Source organism: Erpetoichthys calabaricus, chromosome 5, assembly GCF_900747795.2.
Source record: "Erpetoichthys calabaricus chromosome 5, fErpCal1.3, whole genome shotgun sequence".
Taxonomy (NCBI): Eukaryota; Metazoa; Chordata; class Cladistia; order Polypteriformes; family Polypteridae; genus Erpetoichthys; species Erpetoichthys calabaricus.
Genome location: NC_041398.2, coordinates 71869680 through 71896736, shown reverse-complemented (window position 1 = coordinate 71896736; position 27057 = coordinate 71869680). Strand labels below are relative to the sequence as shown.

Here is a 27057-nt window from a genome sequence, read left to right as displayed (position 1 = left end):
GTAATAAACCATTTTTTTTAAAAAATGTTTAACTTGACACTAGAACTACATTTTCAGTAAGCACAGTTTTATAAGTGCTAAAACAATACAAAAGTGTTTAACAATAACTGCAGCTTGTACATTCTTTACAGGACTGTGAGGGGGAATTGATTCTTCACAAGTCTTTAGTGTATAAATCAGAGAAGACGCCTGTGACATCAAGCAACTTATTCAAAGTTTAAAAATAATACAGAATGATTAGAGTTGAACCAGTCTTCCTGGAAGTGTATCAGCAAGTGGCTACTTTCCAAGCAGCTTGGTTTTAATGGGATTGCACTTTTGGTTAAAGTCTTTGGCATTCCAGATTCATAACAATTTTCTGTAGGACTAGAGGGAGGGGTGGTGGCTCTGAGGGTAAGGATCTGTGCTGGTATCCAGAAGGTTGCCAGTTCAAATCCCTGTTACTGCCAAAAGAGATCCAACACTGCTGGGCCCTTGAGCAAGGCCCTTAACCTGCAATTGCTCCAGGGGTCCTGCAATTGCTCCAGGGGTGCTGTATAACAGCTGACCCTGCGCTGTCATCCCAGTCAGTCAGGGGTATGCAAAAACCAACACATTCCTAATACAAGAAATTGTGTAAGGTGAAATGAAGAACAAAAAAAAAATTAGCTTGTCTGGATAGAAAAGGTTTAGGGTATATATGTATAAGGTCAACCAACATGGCAGAACCTAGTGTCACATTTCTCAAAGTTTGAGTGTCATCCACACCGTTAATTGTTATTCTCAGAATCTTTGGGTTCATCAGTGGCCTCAGCTCCTTCCTCCCTGATTACAGACACTGCCATGACTGTTTGCTCCAAATCCTTTTGCATTCCATTCACATCAATGCCCTAGAGAACACAGATATAAATCAGTATCTGCTATCTAGGTAACACTATTTTGATGAATGCCTCTATTTTATCTTTGTCAGATTACACAACCTGACTCTCAATAAGCATTATTTTGGACATTTCAAGCAACAGTTTCATTTTCATCACCAGTCTGAAGCTGCCAAACAAGACTTTTTGTTTGTGGTCAAATTAGTTAAAATTAATCAACAGCATCAAAACGAAAATGTGTACTTAGGTGGAGCTATGCAGAATAACTACATTATCTCAACATTACTGAATTTATTGAGTTATTTCAAAACAAGTTTGAAATATTTTATAGATATGACTTTTGACTGTTTCATTACTAAGATCTGAAAAAGTTAAATAAAGAAGTGCTGAAGCATTTACAATGGTTTAACAGAATAAGTTGTCCAATGGCAGTTCAATTTCTGTGAAATCTTGCATGTCGCAATAGCACCATAACCAACTGTGTCTTCTTCGAAAAGTGCATGCCTTTCTGGACTAATTTTTTTGTGTGTGAATATAACACAATGTACACATACACACACACGCCAACACACACAAACACACACACACAGTTCTTTTAAAGCAAGCTAGAATTTTTCTGAAATATTATTTGAAAAGGTGCACAATGAAATAAACAACTAATTTGGTAATACTGCAAAATTAACCAGTGGAAGCAAAAATGTACAACATTAATAGTAAGGCAAAGTCTATTAATTCTATTGTCAAAATTAGATGTATCAGTATAAAAACTGGCACATCTCTTGAAATATAAATGGTGGAAATTTAAATGTGATAACCTACCATATACAGAACATTTTCACAAGTTCTCTGCTGTTTTCTTTCAGATGTGCACACAATGCCTTGAGGATGCACTCTCTTCTAATTTGTATGTTTTCATTCTGCTGGTTGGGAAAAAAATTTTTTATACATTCAAGCCAACAAAAAATCATATGAACATAAAATAAACATCTGAATCAATGGACTTTAAAGACTAATTATTTTGCCCAAATAAAAAGCTCTGTTTTTCATCATGGCAGGATGTCACAAATTTGAAAATGCATTATAATAATTAATTGAAAAATACAGTAAAAGAAGGGACAACTCGGGGCCTGCGTTATACAGCCTTGGTGTACTTGGAAGAAACTCACTGAAACAGAGCTGCTGATTAAATGTATGGTTAAACCCAAGAACTCTAACAATGCATAATGTGCTATAAAAGCATTGATGATGATTATGTGTTTTTAAATGCTTAGTGTCAAAAAGTCAGTTGCAGGTAATTATTTTTTGTTTTCCGCAAAAATGCTTAAATCAACATAGGTGTGTTTATCTGATTTTCTCTATCAGTGAACAAATCTTTCTCTCATTACCCTATTCCATTACTTATAGTCCCTCAAAGGATATTTTTTTATTGGACGGTATTCTGTAATTTATACATTTTTGAACAACAGCTGTTTATTTCCATTTATATATTGATAATAATTAATAAATAAATCATCCCAAAAACAAATGGCAAATGACCAGTTACTTTATATTAAGTCAGATTTCTCTCATCCTCTTTGAATAATCAGTAACTGCTTGCTAAAGATAGCAAAATCAAAATGACAACTGTTTTGTAGTAAAATGATATTATAGGAAATGCTACTATTGCACAAACTGCATCATTACCTAGATGTGCTGTGTCCTTAAATTTGAGAAAGAAGAGAGCCTTTAACCTGCCTTTTATAGATCAGTAAAACTTGAAAATAACACAAATCTGTCAGTTTTAACATGGATGCTATGTACGTTTTGAATTTTATTACTTCCTCTGCTAAACACTCTAGAATGTTTGACCTGACTTTGGATGATAGATTCATCGCTTCCACTTTTTAGTTGAACTTCTGTATCATATGAGAAACGTAGGATCTGGAATACCAGTGGACATGAGGAGGGTCTTGATGATCTGTCAGAAACTGATGACAAGTTGAAGAAGAAGTGTGTCAACAATTATTCACAAACACTCCATGTAATTGTGTCCAATTATTGCTATTATTTTTGAAGTTTACTCATTGTTAAAAAAAACTATTTAATAAACAAAAATCTAATAACTGTCTCTTGGATGAAGCGAACAAAAATGTGAAATGCTCTAATTTTCAAATCAGTTAACTTACTGAACGCACCATAATGTTATACCATGCGTACATTGTCTAATTTGTTAAACATTTGCTTTAGCTTGTATGGAAGTTTTATTAAGTGCAGTGCTTGTTTTTGTGCAAAATGAAGTTATAAATGATATGTGACAAATGACCATCATGGAGAAAATAGGATAACAAGTGAGTAGCTTCTTAAGATGCCACATTTTATTACATTTTGGATATCTTTTTCTGAAGCTGAAATAGCTGCTGATTCAAGAACCTCATGAATTTTGCTGTCAGTCTCACAAGCAAATACACCGACAGTATGCAACAGAGTTGAAGACGAAGTGTGTCAGCTGTAACACATGAAGAAACAGATGTAGAATCCTCTATAACATGGGCTGCGGCCACTAGAGAATACTGACCTTCAGAGTCCATTCCACTACTTCTGTTCCACTGTTTTGGATCTCTGCAGTTGATGTTAGTTTGATGAATTTGTTTTCATGATCATCATCCTGAAGCAGAAGCCTTTGTTTCCCATCAAATTCAAAACTATGTGTGAATTATGACATATGGCATCAATTTAATTAGGTATTCCAGCTTGTAAGGTCAGTTTCCTGGAATTATCTTTAGCTCCAGAGAGGAGGTGGAAGGTGGTTCAAAGACCGCATGACAAAGAGTCTTTAGCCACTTTACTATTGGAGGTTACTTTTTGTTTGCACTGCAAAAAAATGAGGGTATGTTCAAGTACTGTTCTGGTCTGACCAGTGATAAAAAAAAAAATAAGAATCATGGCCATGATATCAGGAAAACGTACCCCTCGCCAACAAGGAAAACTTTCAACAATTACAGTAGTACTAGGGCGTTGTACCGTGTTAGCCATTATGAATGTAGTGAAAAGTCAAACAAAATGACACTTTTTATTGGCTAACTAAAAAGATTACAATATGCAAGCTTTCGAGGCAACTCAGGCCCCTTCTTCAGGCCAGATGTAATTACAGCTAGTTACAGCCAAAATTATATCACAAAGCTTATGCTTCTCACATAATGTGCCAAGTGGGTTACAGTTTTCAAAGTCGTATATATAAAGGCTTATTGAGAGTCTGAAATGTTTTCCAAAAAGACATTTATTAGTTTTAAAATGCTGCCCATCTCAAAAAGACCTGCATACTCCCCCTGCCCCTATCCTTGTACTCTCCTGAGCTATACTGCTTTCAGTGACCAGATCAAGCACTTAATTATTCAGCACTTTTTGCAAAATTGGTAATAAAGAAATGTACTGAAAAATAATATTCTTTTTTAAATCAAGGATATTCTCCACAGGTACAATAACACTGAAGTTATTTTTGCAATAATCTCCATGTTTAAAGACACTTATAAGTGGATCACTCCTTCCAAGAGCTTTGTTTCTGGGGTTTGTAAGAGATGGAAGCTCTTTAATGGTTAGCTGATCCATACTGAAATCATGATTTATAAAAATATCTGAGACAACACTTTGTATGACTGGCACAGATGCAGAACCAAACAAAAATGCAATTCATCTAACACAAGATCAACAGTTTAAGTACATGAAAAATATTTTCCAGTTTCAATGATATTGATGCTAAACTCTGCTCACTTGTTCTTGGGAGGTCATCCTTTGTTTCTGTGTTTCTTTCCTGGCTTGAATCTTCATTTTCACATTCAGTAGAATAAAGGCAAAATAGAAGCCTATTAGCTTTAAAACTGTCTAGTGACTCTTGTGAATGAACTCTTGTGATAAATCCAACTTTAAAGTCTTTTACTTTATGGGAGTTGTGTTCTGCTCTTGAGTGAAAAAAATAACATGAATATTTTTCTGAAAGTACAACCTAAAAACATACAGCTAATAGTTTCATTACTTTTGTGATCTGTATCATTATGCACAAAATAATTATTTTCTTTAGAAAATCCAACACAAATTTGACAAGTGAATGTTATGACCTCTTGTGGCCTTTGTGACACTGGCAATGCATGAGCTCAGTATGTGTGATTTTAGGGCTACTCCATACCATAAATGTGCTTGGAGAATTTATATACACACAAGAGAAGTGCTGGGTATGTCCATAATGGAGATGAATAAGCTTGTAGTGGGCAAGCAATTTATACCTACTGTATTAGCCTCTGATGTGTCACATTACTGAAATGACAAAAAAATCCTTATAATGTATTATTTAGTATTGAGGTTTATGAAATTGAAATTCAGTTCAGCAACTTCTTAAAGCAAATTTTAATCTAAAAAAAGTCACTTTAAATAATCTTTAATAACACATAACCTACTTTGAATTCTCTATTTAATTATTCAGAAAATAAAAACATATAGTGAATGCACAGTTACACTCTTGAAATTTCAGCTGCCAACAGTTAGAGCGAGTATGCCACTCCAGTGCATCTTGTTTCTTCAACACTCATTTTCATAAGACAGGAATGAAAGACACCATATTTAATTTGTTTATATTTAAAAATGCAAAAACATAAGAAACAACTTAGAAAAGATAATCGTGCAGTCCTAGATATTTGCATTTTAACTTGTATTAGTAAATACAAAGGCAGGATTTTCTTTTGGGTGAAATTAAAAAACTCAAAATTGATACAATATTACTGTCATGATTGACATTTTCTATAATTTTCCTTTATTCTCTGTCTGTTTGTAAATTACGTACACAATTTTGGGGTTTTCATGCAACAGAATCCATTTCTGACATTAGTTTCTCAATTGGAAACATTATTTTAAAGTTTATGATTTTTTTCATCATCAGTCTTAATGCTGTTTTGGAAATTGAGGGAACACTTAAATCACACATCAGAATTTGATGAAGAAAATATTCAAGTGGAAAATCTTTACTTAGTAATACTGTGTAATTCATTGAGAACAAAACGATGTAACAACAATCAATGGGACCCACAGTCACCAACCCATTGTAGGCTGGTATCAGCATTACACCAAAAATCAATGTCAAAAATTGAAACCATAGGCTGATCCAACTTGTGTGAATTTTATCATGGCAACTCATAATGTGACTAAGTAGTGTGTTTGTCCCCCACGTGACTGTATGCACTCCGAACAATATCTGGACATGCTTCTGATGAGATGGCAGATGGTGTCCAGGGGAATCCCCTCCCAGACCTGGATCAGGGCATCAGTGAGCTCCTGGACAGTTTGTGGTGCTACTTGGCAGCGTCGGATGCACCAATACATAATATCCCAAATGTTCTCAATTGAATTCAGGACTGGGGAACGTGTGGGCCTGTCAATGGCATCAATGCGTTCATCAATCAGGAATTGCCTACACACTCACCACATGAGGCCGGGCATTGCCCTGCACCATGAAGAACCCAGGGCTCACTGCACCATCATAAAGTCTGACAATGCAGAAGGAATAATATTAGAATCGAAGGTCTACCTGAGAATCATGAAAGTCCAAACCCAGTGAGATTCATAGCTGAACTATTCTCAAAAATAATTGGACAGGACTTTAAATCAGATACCTAGATAGCAGCAGCTTATTGCATAAGTGGATCAAATACCTCTAAACCTAGGACTTTAATTGTCCGCTTTGAGAGATTACAATTTAAGCTTACTGTAATGACACTTCTCAGACACAAACAAGAGATTATATTTGAAAATAACCACATTCATATTTTCCCTGATTTCTCACCCTCAACAGCTGCTAAACATGCAACTTTTTACAACATTAAACAGCGGTTACGGAAAGCCGATATCAGATACAGCTGTTTTGTATCCTGCCAAACTAAAAGTGGATATTCAAGACAAATATCATATCTTTTCCTCGAAGGAGGAAGCAGAAAGGGAGTTAAGAAAGCTTTTCCTGATGCTTTTTTGAAATACGAAAGTGAGTTGCATCCTGTGGTGGTATGGCAAGAACATATTACCTGCTGTCTGATCTGCTTGCAATGATACGGGTACCATAATTATACATCCTTTTTTCTTCTTGGCCACTTTTTGTTTATGTTTTAATTACAGTTACACACGTATGTGTGGAAGAAATTAAAGTAGTTTTTTTTTTTAAACTATTCTAAAGGAGACTGTTCAACATCATGCCCTTGGTTTATTGTTATTGTTATTATTGCATTAGGGTTTACTATGCTTATCAAGGGCCACTTTTTAACACCATTCCCTGGGTTTACTGTCTTAATATTTCAAGACTGTTGATGATTATATTTTATGCTTATAGTATTTAGACTTTATTGGTAATAGATATCTCTACTTTTTAATCCTCAAATGCCGCTGCTGGAGGGCTTGTTTTGTTTTGGACGTGCTCTGTCTCTAGGTATGTCAGAGGACTGGGACTTTGTGAAATGGGGTCCAGCCTCATGTAGGGAGGCAAAATGGGGGGTGGGGTGAGGGGATAAGGGGGGGAGAGAAAGAAAGCAAGCTATATCTAATCTATCTTTTTAATCCTTACAATTATAACTTCCAACGTAACAACAGGCTGCATGGCAATAACTTGTGGGAAATTTGGAAATTAAGGTTAAAGCTGTCTCACTTTCAATTAAGACTACAAAATGACATAAAAAATTCAGAATCAATGTCTCCACGATGGGACAGTTAACTTTCTGAGCTGGAATGTCAAAGGCCTGAATCACGAATGAAAAAGAAAGAAAGTATTCTCTCACCTAACAGGTCTAAACGCAAAAATAGTATTTTTACAGGAAACCCACTTATTAAGCAAAGATCAGTTCTGGCCAAATGTACCATTCCAGCTTTGCAAAGAAAACTAGAGGTGTGGGAATTCTTATACATAGAACAGTCTCATTTGTAGCATCAGATGTAGTATCTGATCCTGAAGGGACATATGTGATTGTCATGGGCAACTTATTTAACTGTAAAGTGATTTTGATAAATATTTATGCACCCAATGTTGATGATAGGGAATTCATGCAAAATGTATTTGCATCTATTCCAAATCTGAACACTCATAAAATTATAATGGCTGGGAACTTTAATTGTGTTTCAAATCCACTCTTAGATAGGTCTCCTGTCACAGGGGGGATGACATCTAACACTGCAAAGACAATTACAGTTTTTAACTGACCACAACTTATCAGACCCTTGGGGGTTTCTAAACCCAAACTCAAGAACATATTCCTTCTACTCACCAGTGCATCATTGCTACTCAAGAATTGATTATTTCTTTAAAGATAATTTCTTGCCTGCAATTAAATCTTGCAAGTACGATGCTATTATTATTTCTGATCATGACCCTCTGATCTTGGAGCTGAAATCATTATGCCCCACATACTCATCTCGCAGATGGCGTCTTAACCCACTTTTATTAGCAGATGAGAACTGTATAGAATTTATATCAAAACAAATCAGTTTCTTCCTAGAGACAAATACATCCTCAGAGATCTCTGCAGGAATAATCTGGGAAATTCTATAGGCCTTCTTAAGAGGACAGATTATTTCATATCTTTCCCACAGAAATAAATTAGAAACCAAGAAGGTATCAGAGCTAACCAGCAAAATTGCTAGAATAGATCAAGAACATCCCAGGTGACCAAGTGAAGCTCTTCATAGGAAAAGACAGGCTCTGCATTCAGAGCTCAACCTTTTATGAATCAAAGAAACTGAACAACTCATTTTTAAATCATTATTATGAACACAGAGAGAAAACTAATAAGCTCTTAGCTCAACAAATCCACAAGCAAGAAGTTTGCAATACAATCCCAGCAATCACCAACACGAACGGAGATAAAATCATTGACCATAAAAATAAATGCACACATTTAGAGACTACTATAAAGTCTTATATTCTACTTAGTTCAAAGAAGACAACACACAATCTAATGCATTTCTGGATACATTACAGATACCATAAATAGATACTTTTATTGCAGAGGAATTGGATAAACCTCTGGCGCTATCAGAATTACTAGATGCTATAAAGTCACTTCAGAGTGGGAAAGCAGCAGGCCCTGATGGCTACCCTGTCGAATTTTATAAGAAATTCTCCACTCAGCTAGCTCTCCTCTTATTAGCAACATTTGCAGAAGCTAGAGACAATCAAACTCTACCGCAATATTTTCGCCAAGCATTAATCACCATCTTTCCAAAACAAAACAAGGACTAATTATAATGTGCATCATACAGACCAATTTCACTTCCGAATAATGATGTTAAGATACTCTCCAAAGTCCTAGTTACAAGGATGGAGAAAGTGCTGCCTTCGATAATATCACAAGACCAAACTGGATTTATTAAAGGCCGACACTTAGCTTCCAATCTCCGATGCCTGTTCAATGTAATATATTCACCTGCAAAGACAAACACCCCGGAGATATTATTATTGTTGGATGCAGAATAAGCATTTGATATGATTGAGTGGAACTACCTTTTCACTACATTAGAGAAATTTGGGTTTGGCCCGAACATTTGTGCATGAATCAAACTACTGTATACCAATCCAAAAGCTTCAGTTTGTATTAACAACATTTGCTCAGACTACTTTAAACTAGAACGTGGTACCAGACAAGGATGCCCCTTGTCACCACTGCTATTTGCAATCGCCATTGAACCACTGGCAGTTCAATGTTGAAATGCTTATCAGATAAAGGGGATTATCAGAGAAGGACTGGAACAGAAAATTTCTCTATGTTCAAATGATATGGTTTTGTATATATCAGACCCACAAAATACTGTGCCTGCAGTCTTAACAGCACTTACAGAATTTCAAAAGATCTCTGGTCTCAGAATTAATTTGAATAAAAGTGTGCTCTTTCCAGTGAATTCTCAACCATATAATATTAGATTGGACACCTTCCCTTTTATTATTGCAGATCAGTTTAAATACCTAGGGGTAAATATCACTAGTAAACATAAATCTCTTTATCAACAAAATTTCGCCATCTGTATGGAAAAAATGAAGCAAGACTTGCATAGATGGTCAACCCTCCACCTCACTTTAGCTAGAAGAATTAACATTGTTAAGATGAATATCCTTCCTAAGCTTCTCTTTTTATTTCAAAACATTCCAATTTACATCAATACATCATTCTTTAAGCAATTAGATTCAACCATAACCTCATTTATTTGGAATCTAAAACATCCACGTATCCAAAGAGCGACCCCACAAAGACCTAAAACAGAAGGTGGCATGGCTCTGCCTAACTTTCAGTTTTACTACTGGGCAGCAAACATAAAAGCTATAAAAACCTGGACACAAATAGATGAACATACACAGGCTTGGTCAGCAATGGAAATAAAATCCTGCAGTACTTCTCTATATTCCCTGCTTTGTGCCCCAATAAATGCAAGGTATCACCAATATACTAATAACCCAATTGTGCTTCACTCACTCAGAACATGGAACCAATGTTGAAAGCATTTTAAGATGGAGAATCTTTTATCTGTAGCTCCTCTGCATGAGAACCACCTTTTTCAACCCTCGCAAACATATGCAGTTTTTAATATCTGGAAAACATTTGGGATTAAATTACTTAGAGATCTTTATACTGTATAGACAACATCTTTGCATCCTATGAACAATTACATTCCAAATTTAATTTTACAGCAATACATTTTTTTCACTATTTTCAAATTAGAAACTTTGTCAAACAGAACCTGCCCAATTTTCCCCATCTCCCACCTTCCTCTATGCTGGAAAAAATATTGCTCAGTCTCGAGCAATATATAAAAATATTTTACAATCCCTCCCTTTTAAAGATCCAAGATGACAATGGGAAAAGGATCTCTCACTCAACATATCAGAAAAGGAGTGGAAGGTAGCATTGCAGAGAATTCATTTGAGCTCCATATGTGCAAAGCATACAATTATTCAGCTCAAAATTATATATCGAGTGCATCAGTCTTGCTTGAAATTGTCCAAAATGTTTCCAGGGCAAGATCCAACCTGTGAATGCTGCAATCAAGTTCCAGCCTCACTGGGTCACATGTTCTGGGCCTGCACCAAATTAACATCATTCTGGACAAAAATTTTTAAGCGCCTTTCAGACATTTTATAAACATTAAAAAGTAAAGAAAATATTTTCCTAGATGTAGTGAAACAAATAAGAATGATAATTCTGATTTAAAGCTGAGCTGAAATATTGTTAATTTCTTTATATTTTGTATGTTACATATAACTTCCATCCATTATCCAACCCACTATATCCTAACTACAGAGTCACGGGGGTCTGTTGGAGCCAATCCCAGCAAACACAGGGTGCAAGGCAGGAAACAAACCCCAGGCAGGGGGCCAGCCCACCACAGTACATACAACTTTTACTAACTAAAATGTAAGCACTATTCCACAGTATTTGAGGTAATGGCTATGAAAGTAGGCTTCCAAGTGTTTTGATGCAACTGGGAGTCTCCATAGAGTAGAGCCCATTGAAATGTAACATCACCCATTGCCAAATCAATCGCTCTTTATTGGATACTCTCCCAAATCATATCAGTCCTATTTTTTAACTGTAAGTTTATATAGTGCTTGCAGCTACCGAAGAATTACTAAATATTCACTTCCTGTGAAAACTCCCTTATAACACCTTGCACTGACATATGGTAAGGCATCTTACAATTGTTCTTTTTAAGAGGCTGACAATTTTCCTTCTCCACAATTTTTTTTTAATTGTGTCATTTCACAGTTATGATTTTGTTATTTTGAGATATACTCTAGCAACCAAGTCAAAAATTGCCTAAACATGTACTTGTACTGACTAGCAGCTAGTCAGTATTATTTTGTTATGAATGGGCTGAGAAATAACCATAATCAGAAAAACACAGTAAGGTTTATACTAGTAGATTAAAGAAAACCAAAATGCAAACCGAAAGAACAGTAGTCAAATATAGTTGCAGGGGTGGAAAACAAAGCTAGAAATAAAGTTGAACGAATTTTTAAAGTTTTATCCAATCTCAGTTACCGAATAAAGTCCTATGGTGATCCCTTATACCGTTGCGCAACATAATGTCATCAATCGTGCACTCCCCAAAGGATCATGGGATCATTGCTGTGGCAATGGAGCACAATAAACTCCCAGAAATAGTGACATCCATCAATAGTACTAGGGTATTGTACCGTGTTAGTCGTTTGAATGTAGTGAAAAGACAAGCAAAATGATCTTGCCTGAAGAAGGGGCCTGAGTTGCCTTGAAAGCTTGCATATTGTAATCTTTTGAGTTAGCCAATAAAAGGTGTCATTTTGCTTGACTTTTCATAACATCCATCAATGAAATGGAACAGTGTCAAAAATGAGAGTAAAAAGTTATTCACTTTTACATAAGTTAGTAACTGAAAAAACTAATAGCAGTGCTTTGCTTTATTGGAAATAATTAGAAATTAGAATTTCATCAGAATATAGAAACAGCAAATCAATACATAAAACATCTTTAATTTTATCAAGAATATTTTGATTAACAAGTGGCATGTAATACAAATTTAAAGTAATTCAGACTGTACATTTGTAATGCAATTGTGTTTTAATAAGTGTTTTGCAGAAATATGCTTATGTGTCATTTGCATTAATTATGAAGCAACCTATGACACATGAATCATGTGAATCTATTTACAGGATTCCTCATAAAATGTGATTTTCATGTGTTACAATAGATAAAATTATCTTTTTCTTAATATAGTATATGGTTGATAAATGCAATGTATATATATAGTAACAAAAGGCGCTATATAGGTGCCTGACCCAACACAGAAGGACACAGAGGCACGTGTAAAACCACACAAGACTTTTATTTTCTTCACCCGTGGGCACACGTCTTCCCCGTGACCCACAGGCAATATACAGTCCAAAAGCACTCTTCCACACAACACAACAATCCTTTCTCCTTTTACCACCACTCCTCCACAAGCGTAGTCCTCCTCCTCCCGACACTGGCCTCTTGAGTGGTGGTGGCTGGCCCTTTTTATAGCCCACCCAGAAGCGTTCCCGGTGCTTGACCACCTGGTTCTAATTGCACTTCCGGGTGGGGCTGAAGATTCATCCAGCCAGGCTGTTGAAACCAGACAGCCCCCCCTAGCGGCCACCCCCGGCCCCAACCAGGCTATGGAGGACTCCATCTCCCATGGAGCCCTGCAGGAGGTTGGGGAATCACCGTTGGCCAGGGAGGCTGCCACCAAGCGTCCCGGGGGAGGTACTGAGCTGCCCATGGCTGCTCCCCTGGAACATAAGCAGCAGGGGCATCCAGTTCGCCACAATATATTACTGAAAAATTGCAGTGCAATAGTAGGAAAAGGCAATGCTAAGTTTTAACAAGATCCTATAGAGAAATAACTTACAGTAGATACTTTTACTAATGTCCACAATTCTAAACTAAATTAAACTTGCACAAAGATGTGTGCAGTTTGCTACAGCAATACAGGTTTCATAAACACTTAGCAATGTACTTTTTTAAAGTATGTTTCCAGACATATAATGTATGGAAATTACCTTGTATTAATTCCTTCCATTCCACACATATAAGATAATGGGGCAGAGCTTCTGCCATCTGTTTATTAGATTTACTATCAAATAGATTACAAAGAAACAGAAACATCGTTCTAAATTAGTTAGGGATAATTAAAACTAGCTACTTTCAGGCTCTTTTGCATGTCTTTTTGATCACAATTCTTGCTGTTGCATTTTGTACTTGACAATTGATATACTTTTTTCCCCCCAATATTGCTCTCTGCTTTCTGCCATTAGTTTTCATCATCTCCTGACTGAATCATTCCTCTGCCTTTGGTCAGCCTTTCTAAGATCACAACATATTTCACTGAATCAGATAAGGCTGGCTCAAATTTGCACCAACAAACCCACCAGAGCCATTTAGTACTTGTTGGCACTGCTTATTGTTACTGAATCGATATACTGCATTATGTCTAACCATATTTCATTCCTTGTGTGGAAATCTCTGCACCTGTAACACGTCTTCCTTTTCCTGGCTCAGCTGCTTTACCAATCATGTTACTTTATTAGTTAGCTTTTAAACTGGTACATGATTTCTTTTGGATACCATGTGAATAATTTCTACTGGGAGACACTGCTGGCTTCTTTTGGGCACCCTCATCAGATGAGCTTGGTGACCGTGCTGATGGATGTGAAAGAATGCACTGCTCCTTGACCTTGTCTGACAATAACATTGAAATCAATGATAAATTACTGCTGGATAATAATTACTGTATTTTGTGATTTATGTTGAATTTTTCATTGCAGATTGTATGCTGTAGGAGCTATTACCTTGTTTTACCCTAGAACATAACATTTATACTGATTTTTGTTGAACAACTGGAATTCTTCAGAGTTATTAAGTGACTTATGTCACTAATTTATGAATAACATTGGAATGAGAATCTCTTTTTCACAAATATTATAAGATGTAGCAGGGAGTACTTTATCAGTACAGCACGCTATGTTTTCTTTTAATTTACTGTCCCTATTATTAACACTACTGCAATGGGCTGGCACCCATGAATCTTAACTGGATTAAATGGTTTTAGTGATGAATGCATGGATCTTACAAACACAAACAGCAGAATAAAAAAGAGATTTGTCTGCGTTACATAATACCTAAAATATGCATTTCCCAGGACTAATACATATTTAACATCAGATCTGAGTTTGAAGGTCATTAAAGGAAATACCTGACAGCTTGAAGGAATATGCTATTTATTTGTGTGATACTATTATCATTACTACTTGCTGTATACAGTATACATTTGAACACATCATCAAAGCCTAAAATATGCATTATTTAAATATATTGTGCAGCTTCCACCTACATGAGATGCATTTGAACCGTTACAGAATACAAGTGAGAATCTAAAAAAGGAAAAAGTGACCTCTTTGTTGCTTCTGATATTAGCAATCACACTATCAGTGGCAGATGCACAGAATGCTGATTTAAGGCTCAAAGAAATGAATCTCTTTACAGTAAGAGGGCGGTGTTCATTCAAGGTTAAATACTTTACTTTTAAATGTAGACAGAAAACAAGAGGTGTCGATGTCCTCTGTGACTGCCAGTAGCCATAATGGAAGCAAACTCAGAATACAATTACGGAAGAAAAATATTTAAACAAAATCTTATTTTATTTATCATTATAACATATGGTGTTAAACATGAAAAGAAATGCACAATGTCTTCTTTTGTCTACTTTGCTCTACTACAGTAGCTTTCCACCCTCTGACATTACCCTGGCAGGTCAAATATGTGTAACAACCTGTTATTATTCATTCTGATACTAAGCATAACCATTCTAAAATTTCAAAAATGATAAATGAGGGAGGTGCTCTCATAGTGGCTCAAACTGAAAATGATACCAGAGAGGTCAAAATACAAAATAAAGTATCTTATTAATTCAGTGAGAGGTGAACAAAGGTAACCTTACACATTTAGATTGATCCCCTGACTCACCTTTTATTTCATTATCATTCTTCACTTCATTCAGGGCACTTTCTTCCTTTGAGGCAAATGCTTGCCCCAAACTGTCCTCCTAACTCTTTAGCTCAGGTGGAGAGGTTTTTATTTCAGCCCTACAATCACTTTTATAAAGGTTCAGGGGCATTAAGGTACACGGTCCTTTGATTGCCCCTGACACCATTGCATCCCTTAGCCTTCTATAGTTTTTAAAGGCCAGGGGCCTCATGTATAAACGGTATGTATGCACAAAAATGTTGCGTATGCACATTTCCACGCTCAAATCGCGATGTATAAAACCTAAACTTGCCGTAAAGCCACACACATTTTTACGGTAGCTCCAACCCTGGCATACTCAATTTCTCCACTCGGTTTTGCAAACTGGCGGCACCCAGCGTCAATACAGTGCTACTGTTCCTGTGTGGTTACTCTTTCTTTTTTAGATCCACATCCCTGACGCAGCTTTATCATATACACTGAAACTAACTACATATTGTTTATTAGTTTAAGGCATCTGATTGTAATTAACCTGTAACAATATAATGGTCCAGGGAATAGCCAAAGTATTCCAAATACCATAGCTGCTTTAGCGTTACTCTCACTGCACCTTCTTTTACTTCTTTCAGCTGCTCCCATTAGGGGTTGCCACAGTGGATCATCTTTTTCCATATTACTCTTACTACACCACTCGGAGTATTTATATCACTATATCTGAGTGGGGAATCACAGATCTACAGCAGCTGATCGGAAAGAGAATTATCAATATACAGCATCAAGCACATGCTGCCTCAGCCATGCTGCCTATTTGAACTGCTCTCACACAGCAAACATTTCAAAGCCTTGAAACAGTTTCATCCCAAGAACTATAAACGCACTCAATCAGTCTATCAAGTGCTCCTTGTAGAACTGTTTGTACTTATAAGTATAATTACCTCACTGTAAACTTGCACTACAGTTATAATATTGCACAATCTGAGCCACTTTATAAAGCGCGTATTTACATATGATGACGATATAATTTTTAAGATGAAATATATTTATTTTATTATATAGATAAAACTTTAACTTCATTTAAATAATCTATATTGTTAATAATTAAACATGTGAGGACACGGTGCCGCAGCGCTAACGAGGCGCTGGCGCTCCGTTCATGGATTGTTCCTGCCACGCGCTGTATTCTTGCTTGTGCTGGCGCGACACTGGAAGGATAGATGGATAGAATAATTAAACATGTACTACGAAGATATTTCAATGTTCCTTAAAAGTTTTGAAGAATCGGCATTCTAAGCTTACAGATGGCTTAACGTCTATTACAGAGCTGATTGTGTGGCGATTGGGTATTTGGAGAAAGAAAAGTAAGGACAGGAATTGGAGGTTAGTACATTTGAAAGAGACAGTACTGCTACAATAAAGAATTTCATCGAAGGTCGTGCATGGCGCAGCAAGCATCTTGCGTGAGACATGAACAATCACTGCGCCACGGTGTTCCCATGTTTAATAACATGCTTTAACTCCTATCATCATGAAAATGATATCATGTATACATCTCAGTATTTTAATTATTCAGAGAGCTGTAATATTACGAATGTAATGGATTCTGTGTCCTGGCAGAGGAAGAGAAAGCCCGGAAGCACGTAGTGATTCACACACATAGAGAAGATCAAATGCAAAACAAAGCATTTAACATGCTACTTTAGTTACAATGGGGTTTGAGAAACTAGTAAATTAAACGATTTTAACATGAAGTTTATGATGTTCTAATTTAATGACAAAATAAACTACGTGATTAAAGTGGAAATTTTGAGATTAAAGTTGACATTTCGTGCTTTTTTCCCAAGTGTGCCTTTTTTTTTTCTCTGTACCCTAATATGCTTTCATATAACACTCAGACGGTGGGCTACGTCTCGCCTTTTCTTGGCGACCTTGATATCTGACAACTTCTTTTTTATTTTGGGCACTGTGCGACTTTGTGAACTTGACCTTTTGAGTTTCTCTGACACGCTATGTCACTTGATCAACTTCCTTTTGTTGTTTATACCACTATTTAAACCAACAATTAGTACAGGACAGCAGGCGCGTGCATGTGTGTTACTTTTCACGCTGACCGAGATTTATGTGGCGGAAGAACGTGGAAATTGGCGTTCGCACAGATTTATGCATCTGGATTTTTTTGTGCGTACGAACATTTCCGTTTTTGTGCTTACACCATGTCATAGTGTGAGTTCTACGCATGGCATTATACATGAGGCCCTAGGTCTCTGAGGCAGCTCTGCTGCAGTTCCTCGTTGTGGTTCTTAGTGACTCTGCCGTTTTCTCTTTGAGGCAATCAATACAAATATAGGGTATCCTGCCTACTGGTGGTGCCCTCCTTTCTGTGCTCGCAGTACACTACTAAACATCTCTTCTAGTACCTGCTTTTCTCTCTGTTTATGTCAGGGAATTGCTGGAATCTGACCCTATTCTATAGAAAGACCTTACGGCCAGTTAACCCCCAAAAAACACACCAGATCAAGTTAAGAAAATGTTGCATGAGATCATAATTTCTTTGCCTACAACATATTTATTCTAAGACCACTTATGAGAAGGTACTGAAGATATAGTCTGTCTGATTAGAATGTTTTCACTATAAAGGTCAGCACCTTGTCCCAGGGAGGCTAAGACGTCCAACACCATGGCCCCATGATTTCTGCTAAACATCAGCTTCTGCTACAACGTATAACTTGGCTCTACAGCTCATGTCTTTACATAATACAGTCTGCAATTTATGTTGGAAAGCAGCTGTCGGAGATCCCAGATGATGATCCTTTGGACAGTGTCACTGAATTCTGTTGAGCCCTTTCCGCCTAAGGGAGTGCTCTCTACTGTGATGCACCACTGCTTTTGTACAATTGCTCTGCTGTCTGTCTTCTCTGAGAAATGACGTTTCCCAAGCTTTATCCATTCTTCAGTTTGAAATAAAGTGTGAGACTTCAAGCAGAATATAATCATGATGATTTTTAAGCACAATAAAACTCAATAAAACTTGCATTAAATTATAATCCTATTTATGGAAGTATTAATGCTCAGTTTTCAACAGAAGCAAAAATATTGTCAAAACAAATTAGTTAAAAAAATATGTAAATTCTGGAAGGTTGAAATAAATGATTGTCATGTACAGGTACTATTGATTGTACCATCTCAGATTTAAAATATGTTCTGTCATAGCATTATATTCTAAATGCATGCTGAGCCACTAAATTCCTGTTTAATTGACAGTAATTCGTAGTAGTAGGTGCACAAAGACTTATTAAGAAGATTTTAAACAGGATTTCCTGTTCATAGCTAATCATGCCCATACAATTTTTTTCTTTCATTTTCTTTTCAAAGACTTAAAATGTAAGCAATGTTTTAATCCAATGTTATTCTATTCTCTTATGATATTTGTTTCTTAATTATCTTTATGTTTTTGGAACCGACCACCCAAAAAGCATGGACATTAATGTAGTTTTGACTCTAGTTGCTCCATATAAGAGAGTGAGGGTGTATGTTTAGACACCCTGTAATGGAACCATATTTAGGTTGTGTTTCTACACTGGATCTGATGTTGATGCTGTGACTCCAAACAGGTCTGATGTAAATGGGATAATGGATTATGGGTCTCTTACACTCATTTTGGAGCCCTAAGCAATATACCTGTTTTGGTGTACCCATCACTCCACCCACAAGCAAGATTTGCCCTTAGAAACACACAAATAAATTACTATTACTACTTTACCAAAATAAAAGGTGAATCCAAAACAAAAAATGAGCAATAAATTATATTCTCGGCGAATGCCAGAAAATTATTAAAGAGAAGGATGAATGCAACTAATGACAGAGTGGTACTTGTAGAAAACCTGCTCCGGAGTGCACACAACTTCAGACTGGGGCGATGGTTCACCTTTCAGCAATGCAATGACCCTGTCTACAAGCATGATCTCACTTTGAACTAATGGATTGTTGAATACAGATTGATGGAGAAAAATGGCAAATGTATCTATTTAAAATGAAATCTACAACAGAATAAAGTGTGCAGAAAGTGAATGGGTCTGGATACTTCCTAAATCCACTGCATTTCCCTATGATTTTTCCAAGTTCAGACTACTGAAAACAACAAAACAAGAGCAAGAAAATCAGGATTAGTTTTTATTTTTTTAACAGAAAATGGTCATTCCCTACCTGACAGCTTGATTTCCTTCAGCTAATTTGATAATACTACTCCAATGTATTCAGGCATGCATTTTTATTGTTTCTTCATTAGAAAATAGAATATGCTCCCAGCTAAGCATTATATGACCAAAACTTAAAGCAAAAAAGACAATATAAGCACATTAGGTTTTAGAATAAGATTAATTTTGTTTGGATTAATTCTATGCTAAGAATAAAGAGGACAAAAGGTTGTACCTGTGTTGAGGAAGGTGAAAAAAATCTTAAAACAGTTATAGTCCAAGACAATTACAAAAAATACCGTAACTTAATCTGCAAGTCCTGTGTATACTTAGAAATGTAACTGTCAATTATCTTCTTTATACTGTATGTTAAAAGTTCAGTTTATCCAGACATTTTCTGTAAATCAGAGGTTTCAGTTCAAGTACCAAATGCGACTCTGTATTAAATTTCAGTATTATATTGTTCTTAAGCAACTGGCAAAATGGTCACACTGCAACTCCTGCTTTTGAAAAATAAATATTTGAAACATGCAATCTCGTTTTGTTAACAATGATACCACCAGCTATTATGGTCAACTATTTCATGGGACCCCACACATTTTTCTGTTTTTTTTAAAGCTATTGACTGTCAGTTTTTTCCTATCACCACTTTAACCTATGCATGTTGTCCACATTACACAGAACATAGTCAATATTAATTTAGCTCCTACCCTCACTTAACGTAGCTTCAAATACATTGTAATATTCTTCATAGAGGCACATGAGGTTGTTCTGATGAATCCTGTAGCCCAGCACGTCAATATTAAAAAGAAGAGGACTGAGTAGAGAACCTTGAGGGATGCTATACTAGAGGCCACTGAAGGCCTGCATGTGGTCACAGAGGTAAGGTGACATTCAAGAACCGTAAACTCCTGTCAATCTAGCATACAGCAAATGGCATCAAAGAGGAAATGTTTTGCAATTTGTGAAGGCAGAAACAACAAAATAAAAATAGAAAGAGCTATAAATTGTGAATTAGCACCTCAATTAACAAAAGTAAAAATGGCGGAAAGTAAGGAACAAACCAGCAAACATGTTTTAAAAGTGATCTGCTTCATGCTATTAAAAATCCCAAAGAATATATTCATTCGTAGTTCTTATGTAAGTTAATATTTTTTGCCATTGATACTTGTCAGGAACATATGGCATCTTGTACACACATTTTGTGCAAATTTCAAACCCTAATTGCATTTTAAAAATTTTATTTTCCCTTTGTTTGGTGCACATTATGTTGTTCTGAATAATTTTCCTTATATAATATATACATTCCTGATTTATTCTGTTAATACTGAATTCAGGCTTAATAGATTACCCTTGTGAGGGAATTAATGGTATTGCAGCATCTTATTCACAACAACTACTGTAAAATTCACACATTCATAAATGAGACTCTCCCGCACTGTATTAATTAATATTCATTTATGTCCAAAGAGCTTTATTATACTTTCTTTCATTTGTTAATTAATTATTAATTAACAAATCTGTGCTGAATTTATTTTGCTGTATTAAGGAATATAATCACTTCTAAAACAGGTCCCTTTTAACTAGAACAATATTATTCATTGTCATTCTAGAAATGATTGGGACATGAGTAAAGCTCTTAATTATAACTTGATTATACTCCTGTATATCATACACCACCTCCTCGTTTCATTCTTCTGCTTTTTTCAGTAATGTTACTTAAATTTCTTACCTCTGGGAACTTTTCCAAGTTAAATCCCAAAGGTTTTCAAATAAATTATTTAAAATGAAAGATGAAAAAAGCACCCTTTTCTTTCCCTCCTATGTGTATTTGTGCTCGGAGTGGTAACCTTGTTGAAAAACACATCATTTGATTCCAAACAGTTTTCAGCAAAGGTCTTAAAAGTGTTTTTCAATTTTTTGCACAAACATCAAGTCAGGAATGTTTTCCCCTGATGAAACAAAAGGCTTTTAATTTCACTCACCAAGTCCTTTGCCTGCAGCCTTATGTTCCCGTTCCAGAGCCTTTAATTCAGCCAGGGGAAAACTTGGCGTAGGTGTCTCTGGTGAAATAAGTAAATATTTGGATGCCAATACCAATGTCCTAATTTTAAACAGCAGATCAAAGTAAAGTTAAAGCAATAGATAGACTGTTTTTCAACATTCATTCAAAGAAAATGCACATAGAAATTAGTTTAAAGACATTAATGAAATTGCTGTTTGGAGACAGTTGGGGTTCAGGTAGACAAGCTTGGACCAGGACAGTTGCAGTGGCTACAGGTTATCATTGAATGGTTTCTTAATTAGATGACAATTTTCCTTTAAATGTACCATATCTTTAAAATTCTTTTCTCTTCATGATTATTTTACTCTGCCATGTCAGAAATATATGCCTGTGAGGATTTGTGCTTTTTAATGATAACAGCCAATCAACTTTATTCTTTTCTAAAATGTGATGAAAAAAGCTTCCTTATGACATTTTTTTGCCAGTGGTATGGTATAGTATGGTATGGTATGGAGTGGGAAGATCTGGGGATGTTTAAAGGTGTTTTATATGTTATTACATTATATTGTTTAGAACCTTTTATCTTTTCTGTTGTGGTATTCAACGCTTTGCATGAGAAGACAGTACGTTATGTAATGCTATGAAAAAGAAAAAAATATCTAAAAGGAAATTGGTATATTTTCTGTGTTGCAAATGTGGATGAGTTGCAGCTGAAATACTTATAAGAGAACACTAGTATGGGCTTTAGTTAAGGGTTTACTATTCTTTGTCTTTGACTGCTAAATTTCTTTTTTATACAATGCTTTGGCTATGAAATTTTGACTAAGCCCGTTATCTACCATTGTCCTATTTGTAGGACAGCGATATATATGCCTATATCTGTCGCAACGAAGCAACCACATGATCCGGGGTACATTCACAGCAGACTTGAGGTTGTGCGCCACAACACTTCCGCGAAAGCGGCCTTGTGCCATATAGCGTATGGGCGACAGGTTGTGCTTTGTGTCTTTGGAGGCAGCTTCTGACGTTCCCTACCTGTGATGGCGAGTCTGGACATTTTGTGCTAGTTTGCTGGGACGGAGAGATTGACGCAATGTAAGTAAACTATCTAACTCTCCGTATTGCTAACTTGTATTCTAATCGCACTTACATAGACGTTATTCTGCGACATTTCCCACTGTCCTGTGAATAGGACATTGGGATGATCGCATGCATATAGTGCCTATATCTAAAGCGCACCTTATTTATCTTTTTTTGCATAGCGAGACATGGCAAAAAGGTGCATCACCCTAGATGAAGTGTCACAGCTTCTGGAAGACTGCGAGGAAAAATACTCGGAAGCTACTGTCTGTGTGCTACCGCCAAATACCAGTCAATTGTCAGACGAAGATGAAGGGGATGAGGACGTTGCCAATGCAGGAAATGTAACTGTTGCTGATGTTCCGGGAGAGCTAGAAGTCGAAATGGTTGGAGAAGACATGGAAGACGACACATTGTTTGAAAATGAGGGGGATGACGCTGAAACGGAAGAGAATCAACCATCAACAAGTTCTGCACCTCCAGCGAAATGGCCAAGGAAGAAGAAATGTCCTGTGCCGTCCTGGACAAAGCAGAAGAAGCCAGTCTTCCCAAAGACATCTGCTCTGAATGGACAGGCCGCCGGTGTTACAGAAAATAAACTGAGACAAACTTTAGCCCAACATAATCCTGTGCAACTCTTTGAGGAATTCTTTTCGCCAGAGATATATGACCTAATCTGTAAAGAAACAGTTCGCTATTCAACGGATTTTAGGAATGATCATGAATTTCATACATCAACTGAAGAAGTGAAGGTCTTCCTTGGGATTTTGATTATAACTGGATATCATAAAGTCCCGTCAGAAGCAGACTATTGGAGTGATGCAGAAGATCTTGTCGTACCTATTGTCAAGAATGCTATGTCCCGAAACCGATTTCAGAAATTGAAAAGTTATATTCATTTTGTGGACAATTCTACTGCAGACAGCAACATAGGTGACCAATCATTCAAGGTGAAGCCGTTGTTTGAACTCTTGAATGAGAATTTCTGTAAATTTGGCTATTTTACACCCAATATCAGCATTGATGAGATGATCGTGAAATATTATGGGAGAAACAGCCTGAAACAATTTATAAAGGGAAAGCCCATCAGATTTGGGTATAAATATTGGGCCATATGCTCCAGCGAAGGATACTGTTACACCTTCTCATTGTATTGTGGAAAGGAAACAACTGCAACAGATGTGCCACTTGGTTCTCGCGTTGTCTTGAATGCTGTACAACATATTGCTGATCCAAGCAGCTATGCTCTGTATTTTGATAACTTTTTTACAAACATGGATCTGCTCTCTCAATTGGCAGATAGAGGATTTCGAGCAACCGCTACCATTAGAGAAAACAGGATCAATAGAACATGTCCAATGAAGTCATCAAAAGAGATGAAAAAATCAGATCGTGGTGCCAGCGAGTACGTCTATGACAGAACGTCAGAGGTACTTCTCGTGCGTTGGCACGACAATAACATTGTAACAGTTGCCACTAATCATGACTCTATTGAGCTGCTTCATGATGTCAAGCGACGTGTAAAAGGCCAGAAAGAAAAGAGCACGGTGAAAATGCCTAACTTGATATATAATTACAATGTGTACATGGGCGGTGTTGACCATCATGACTGGCTTGTTTCAAAATACTGTGTTTCTATACGTGGAAAGAAATGGTACTGGCCCCTGTTTACTCGCTGCATTGACATGGCAATAGTGAATGCGTGGATTCTGCACAAAAGTATCCATGGGGGAAATGCCATATCATTGAAGGATTTCAGACGAGCAATTGCCATAGTTTATTTGAAGACCACTGTCCAACGCAAGCATGCAGGAAGACCCAGGGTGCCCAGACTACCAACAGGAGCTGACATAATGCGATACGATGGCGTGGGACATTTTTTGATGCAGAGGGATAAACAGCGTCGCTGTCAGCGTGAAGGATGCAAAGGCAAGCCTAAAACATATTGCAACAAGTGCAATACAACACTTTGCCGTACTTGCTTTCAGCCATATCATGATAAGTAGTGTAGGCATTTGGACTATGATTCCTCTTATGTTTGGTAACTTTCTTGTAAGGTCATAATTGTGAGCAATAAATGTATATGTTCTCATATTGTACATAGAGCTTCTGTTATGTCAAGTCATCCCAGTGTCCTATTTAGAGGACAGGCTGTATCTACATAAGTAAACAAAAAGAAACATGATTACATGGTTTTTCTGTTCCAGGGACTCCAAATGACAATAACTTTACAACGGAAACAAAAAAATTTTTAAAAAATTAATTTGGGAGATAACGGGCTAATTTATTTATTTAATGGGTGTTGATGTGGTTTGTGCTATTGTGTCACACCTCTGGGTGACTTGGTTCAATCATTGTCTTTGTGGACCTGCATATTCCCCCTGTGTGTATGTATGAGGTTTCCCCATATGCTCAAAATTATTTTTCTCTCATATCCAAACAAACAGATTATGATGACTGTTTAATCTGGTTTAGTATGAGTGTCTGTAGGTGAATATTGTAATGTATCATATTTGGTAGTTTTTATTGTCTCTGAGTTATAATGTGCTCCATTAGATAGATAGATAGATAGATAGATAGATAGATAGATAGATAGATAGATAGATAGATAGATAGATAGATAGATAGATAGATAGATAGATAGATAGATAGATAGATAGATAGATAGATAGATAGATACTTTATTAATCCCAAGGGGGAATTCACATACTCCTGCAGCAGCATACTGATAAAGAAAATATTAAATTAAAGAGTGATAACAATGTAGGTATACAGTCAATAACTTTGAATAATGTTAATGTTAATGTTAGTACATTAGGCTGCTGTACTCAGATATGGGCCTGTTAGTTAACTGGGTAGTTCCATTCTGTACATTGTGACCTTCAGTGTGAACTCCTACTACTACTACCAAGAAGAGAGTTCACTCCATAATCATCACTAAAACTAGCTTCTGATCCCCATATGCAGAAGGTACACCAAAACACTGTGGACATCTCCAGGGGATGACCAGAAGTCATAACATAATGGAGCTGAGCCAACCTAGTGAGAGCAAGATTACACAAATCCAAAGCATTGTCTCTTCCGGTTATGTTTTGCTTGGAGCCACTGAAAGTAAGAATGTCACTGTACTCTAGTACATACTCTTACAATAATAATAGTACTTCTTCTACTAAAAGAACAAGCATTACATGTATGTAATGCAGGATAGGTACATATCTAAGTTTGGAATTAATAGGAAATTTAAAAAAAAACTCTGCAGTGGGTTAATAAAGAGTTAAAAAAAGAATCTGCAAAAGAAAAAACAGCTGTATAAGGCCTACAAGACTAATAACTCCAAAGTGAATCGTAGGGCTTATGAGAACATGAGGGCAACCATAAAGAAGGATATTAGGGAGGCTAAAAGACTTTTAGTCAGAAATATAGCAGATAAGACAAAAGATGACCCTAAGAGATTCTTTCAGTATTTCAGTAGTAAAAGAACAGTCAAGGAGAAGGTGAAGTGCATCAGGAATAGTAAGGGTGAATTAAAACATACAAACAGTGAAATAGTGGACACTCTAAACTTGCATTTTTTTGAGGTTTTCACAAATGAGAAAGTGGAAAACCTCCTTTGTGGTAAATCGGACTATTAAGGAGATTCTGAGTGATTTAGAAATTGTACAGGGATAAGTACTGCTCAGATTAAATAGGTTGAAATCAAACAAATCACCAGGACAAGATAATATTTACCCTGGAGTTCCTAAGGAGGCTAATGAGTACATATATAAACCCTTGACACATATTTTTAGGAAGTCACTGCACACTGGGGAGATTTATGTTGTTGGACTTAAGTGCAGCATTTAACACCATCGACCATTCTATTTTACTACACAGGCTAGAAAATGATGTTGGGCTTACAGGCACCGTGCTCACTTAGTTTAGTTCTTATTTATCAAATCGATTCCAATATGTACAGAAATGTGCTGACAGTACTCCATCATTATACACAGAAGTTCAATATGGTGTCCCGCGGTGCTCAGTACTGGGACCTTTACTGTTTTCACTTTACATGCTTCCACTGGGATCTATCATTAGGAAACATAATGTTAATTTTCACTCGCATGCAGATGACACCCAGTTATACCTTTCATTTAAATCAGATGAAGTTTCTCCGATGTTGTCTTTAATTAGTTGTGTTAGTGAATTAAAGGAGTGGATGAATGAGAACTACTTGTCTTTAAATACAGATAAAACAGAGATGTTAATTGTTGGAGGGAATGACGATGATCATAACAATATTTTGTCATCATTTAACTCAGTTGGAATCCCAATTAATTTTACTGAATCAGCCCGCAATCTAGGAGTTATCTTTGACTCTAGCATGTCATTTAAAGCGCATATTACAAAGTTGTCCAAAACATGTTTCTTCCATC

The 27057-nt window shown here is 36.4% G+C and overlaps 1 protein-coding gene and 1 long non-coding RNA gene across 2 annotated transcripts; one reads left to right on the top strand and one right to left on the bottom strand.

Moving 5' to 3' along the window:
• On the bottom strand, positions 1-21580 carry LOC114652626 (uncharacterized). Its single transcript, XR_003716392.2, has 3 exons — positions 21546-21580; positions 1677-1777; positions 1-869 (listed from the first exon to the last, which is right to left on the bottom strand). It is a non-coding gene; the product is annotated as an uncharacterized LOC114652626 (long non-coding RNA).
• A 1253-nt stretch (positions 21581-22833) lies between these two features.
• Positions 22834-24651, top strand: LOC114652757 (piggyBac transposable element-derived protein 2-like). Its single transcript, XM_028803073.1, has one exon. It carries the CDS (start codon positions 22834-22836, stop codon positions 24649-24651), a length of 1818 nt encoding a protein of 605 aa, XP_028658906.1.
• Positions 24652-27057: the final 2406 nt, after the last annotated feature.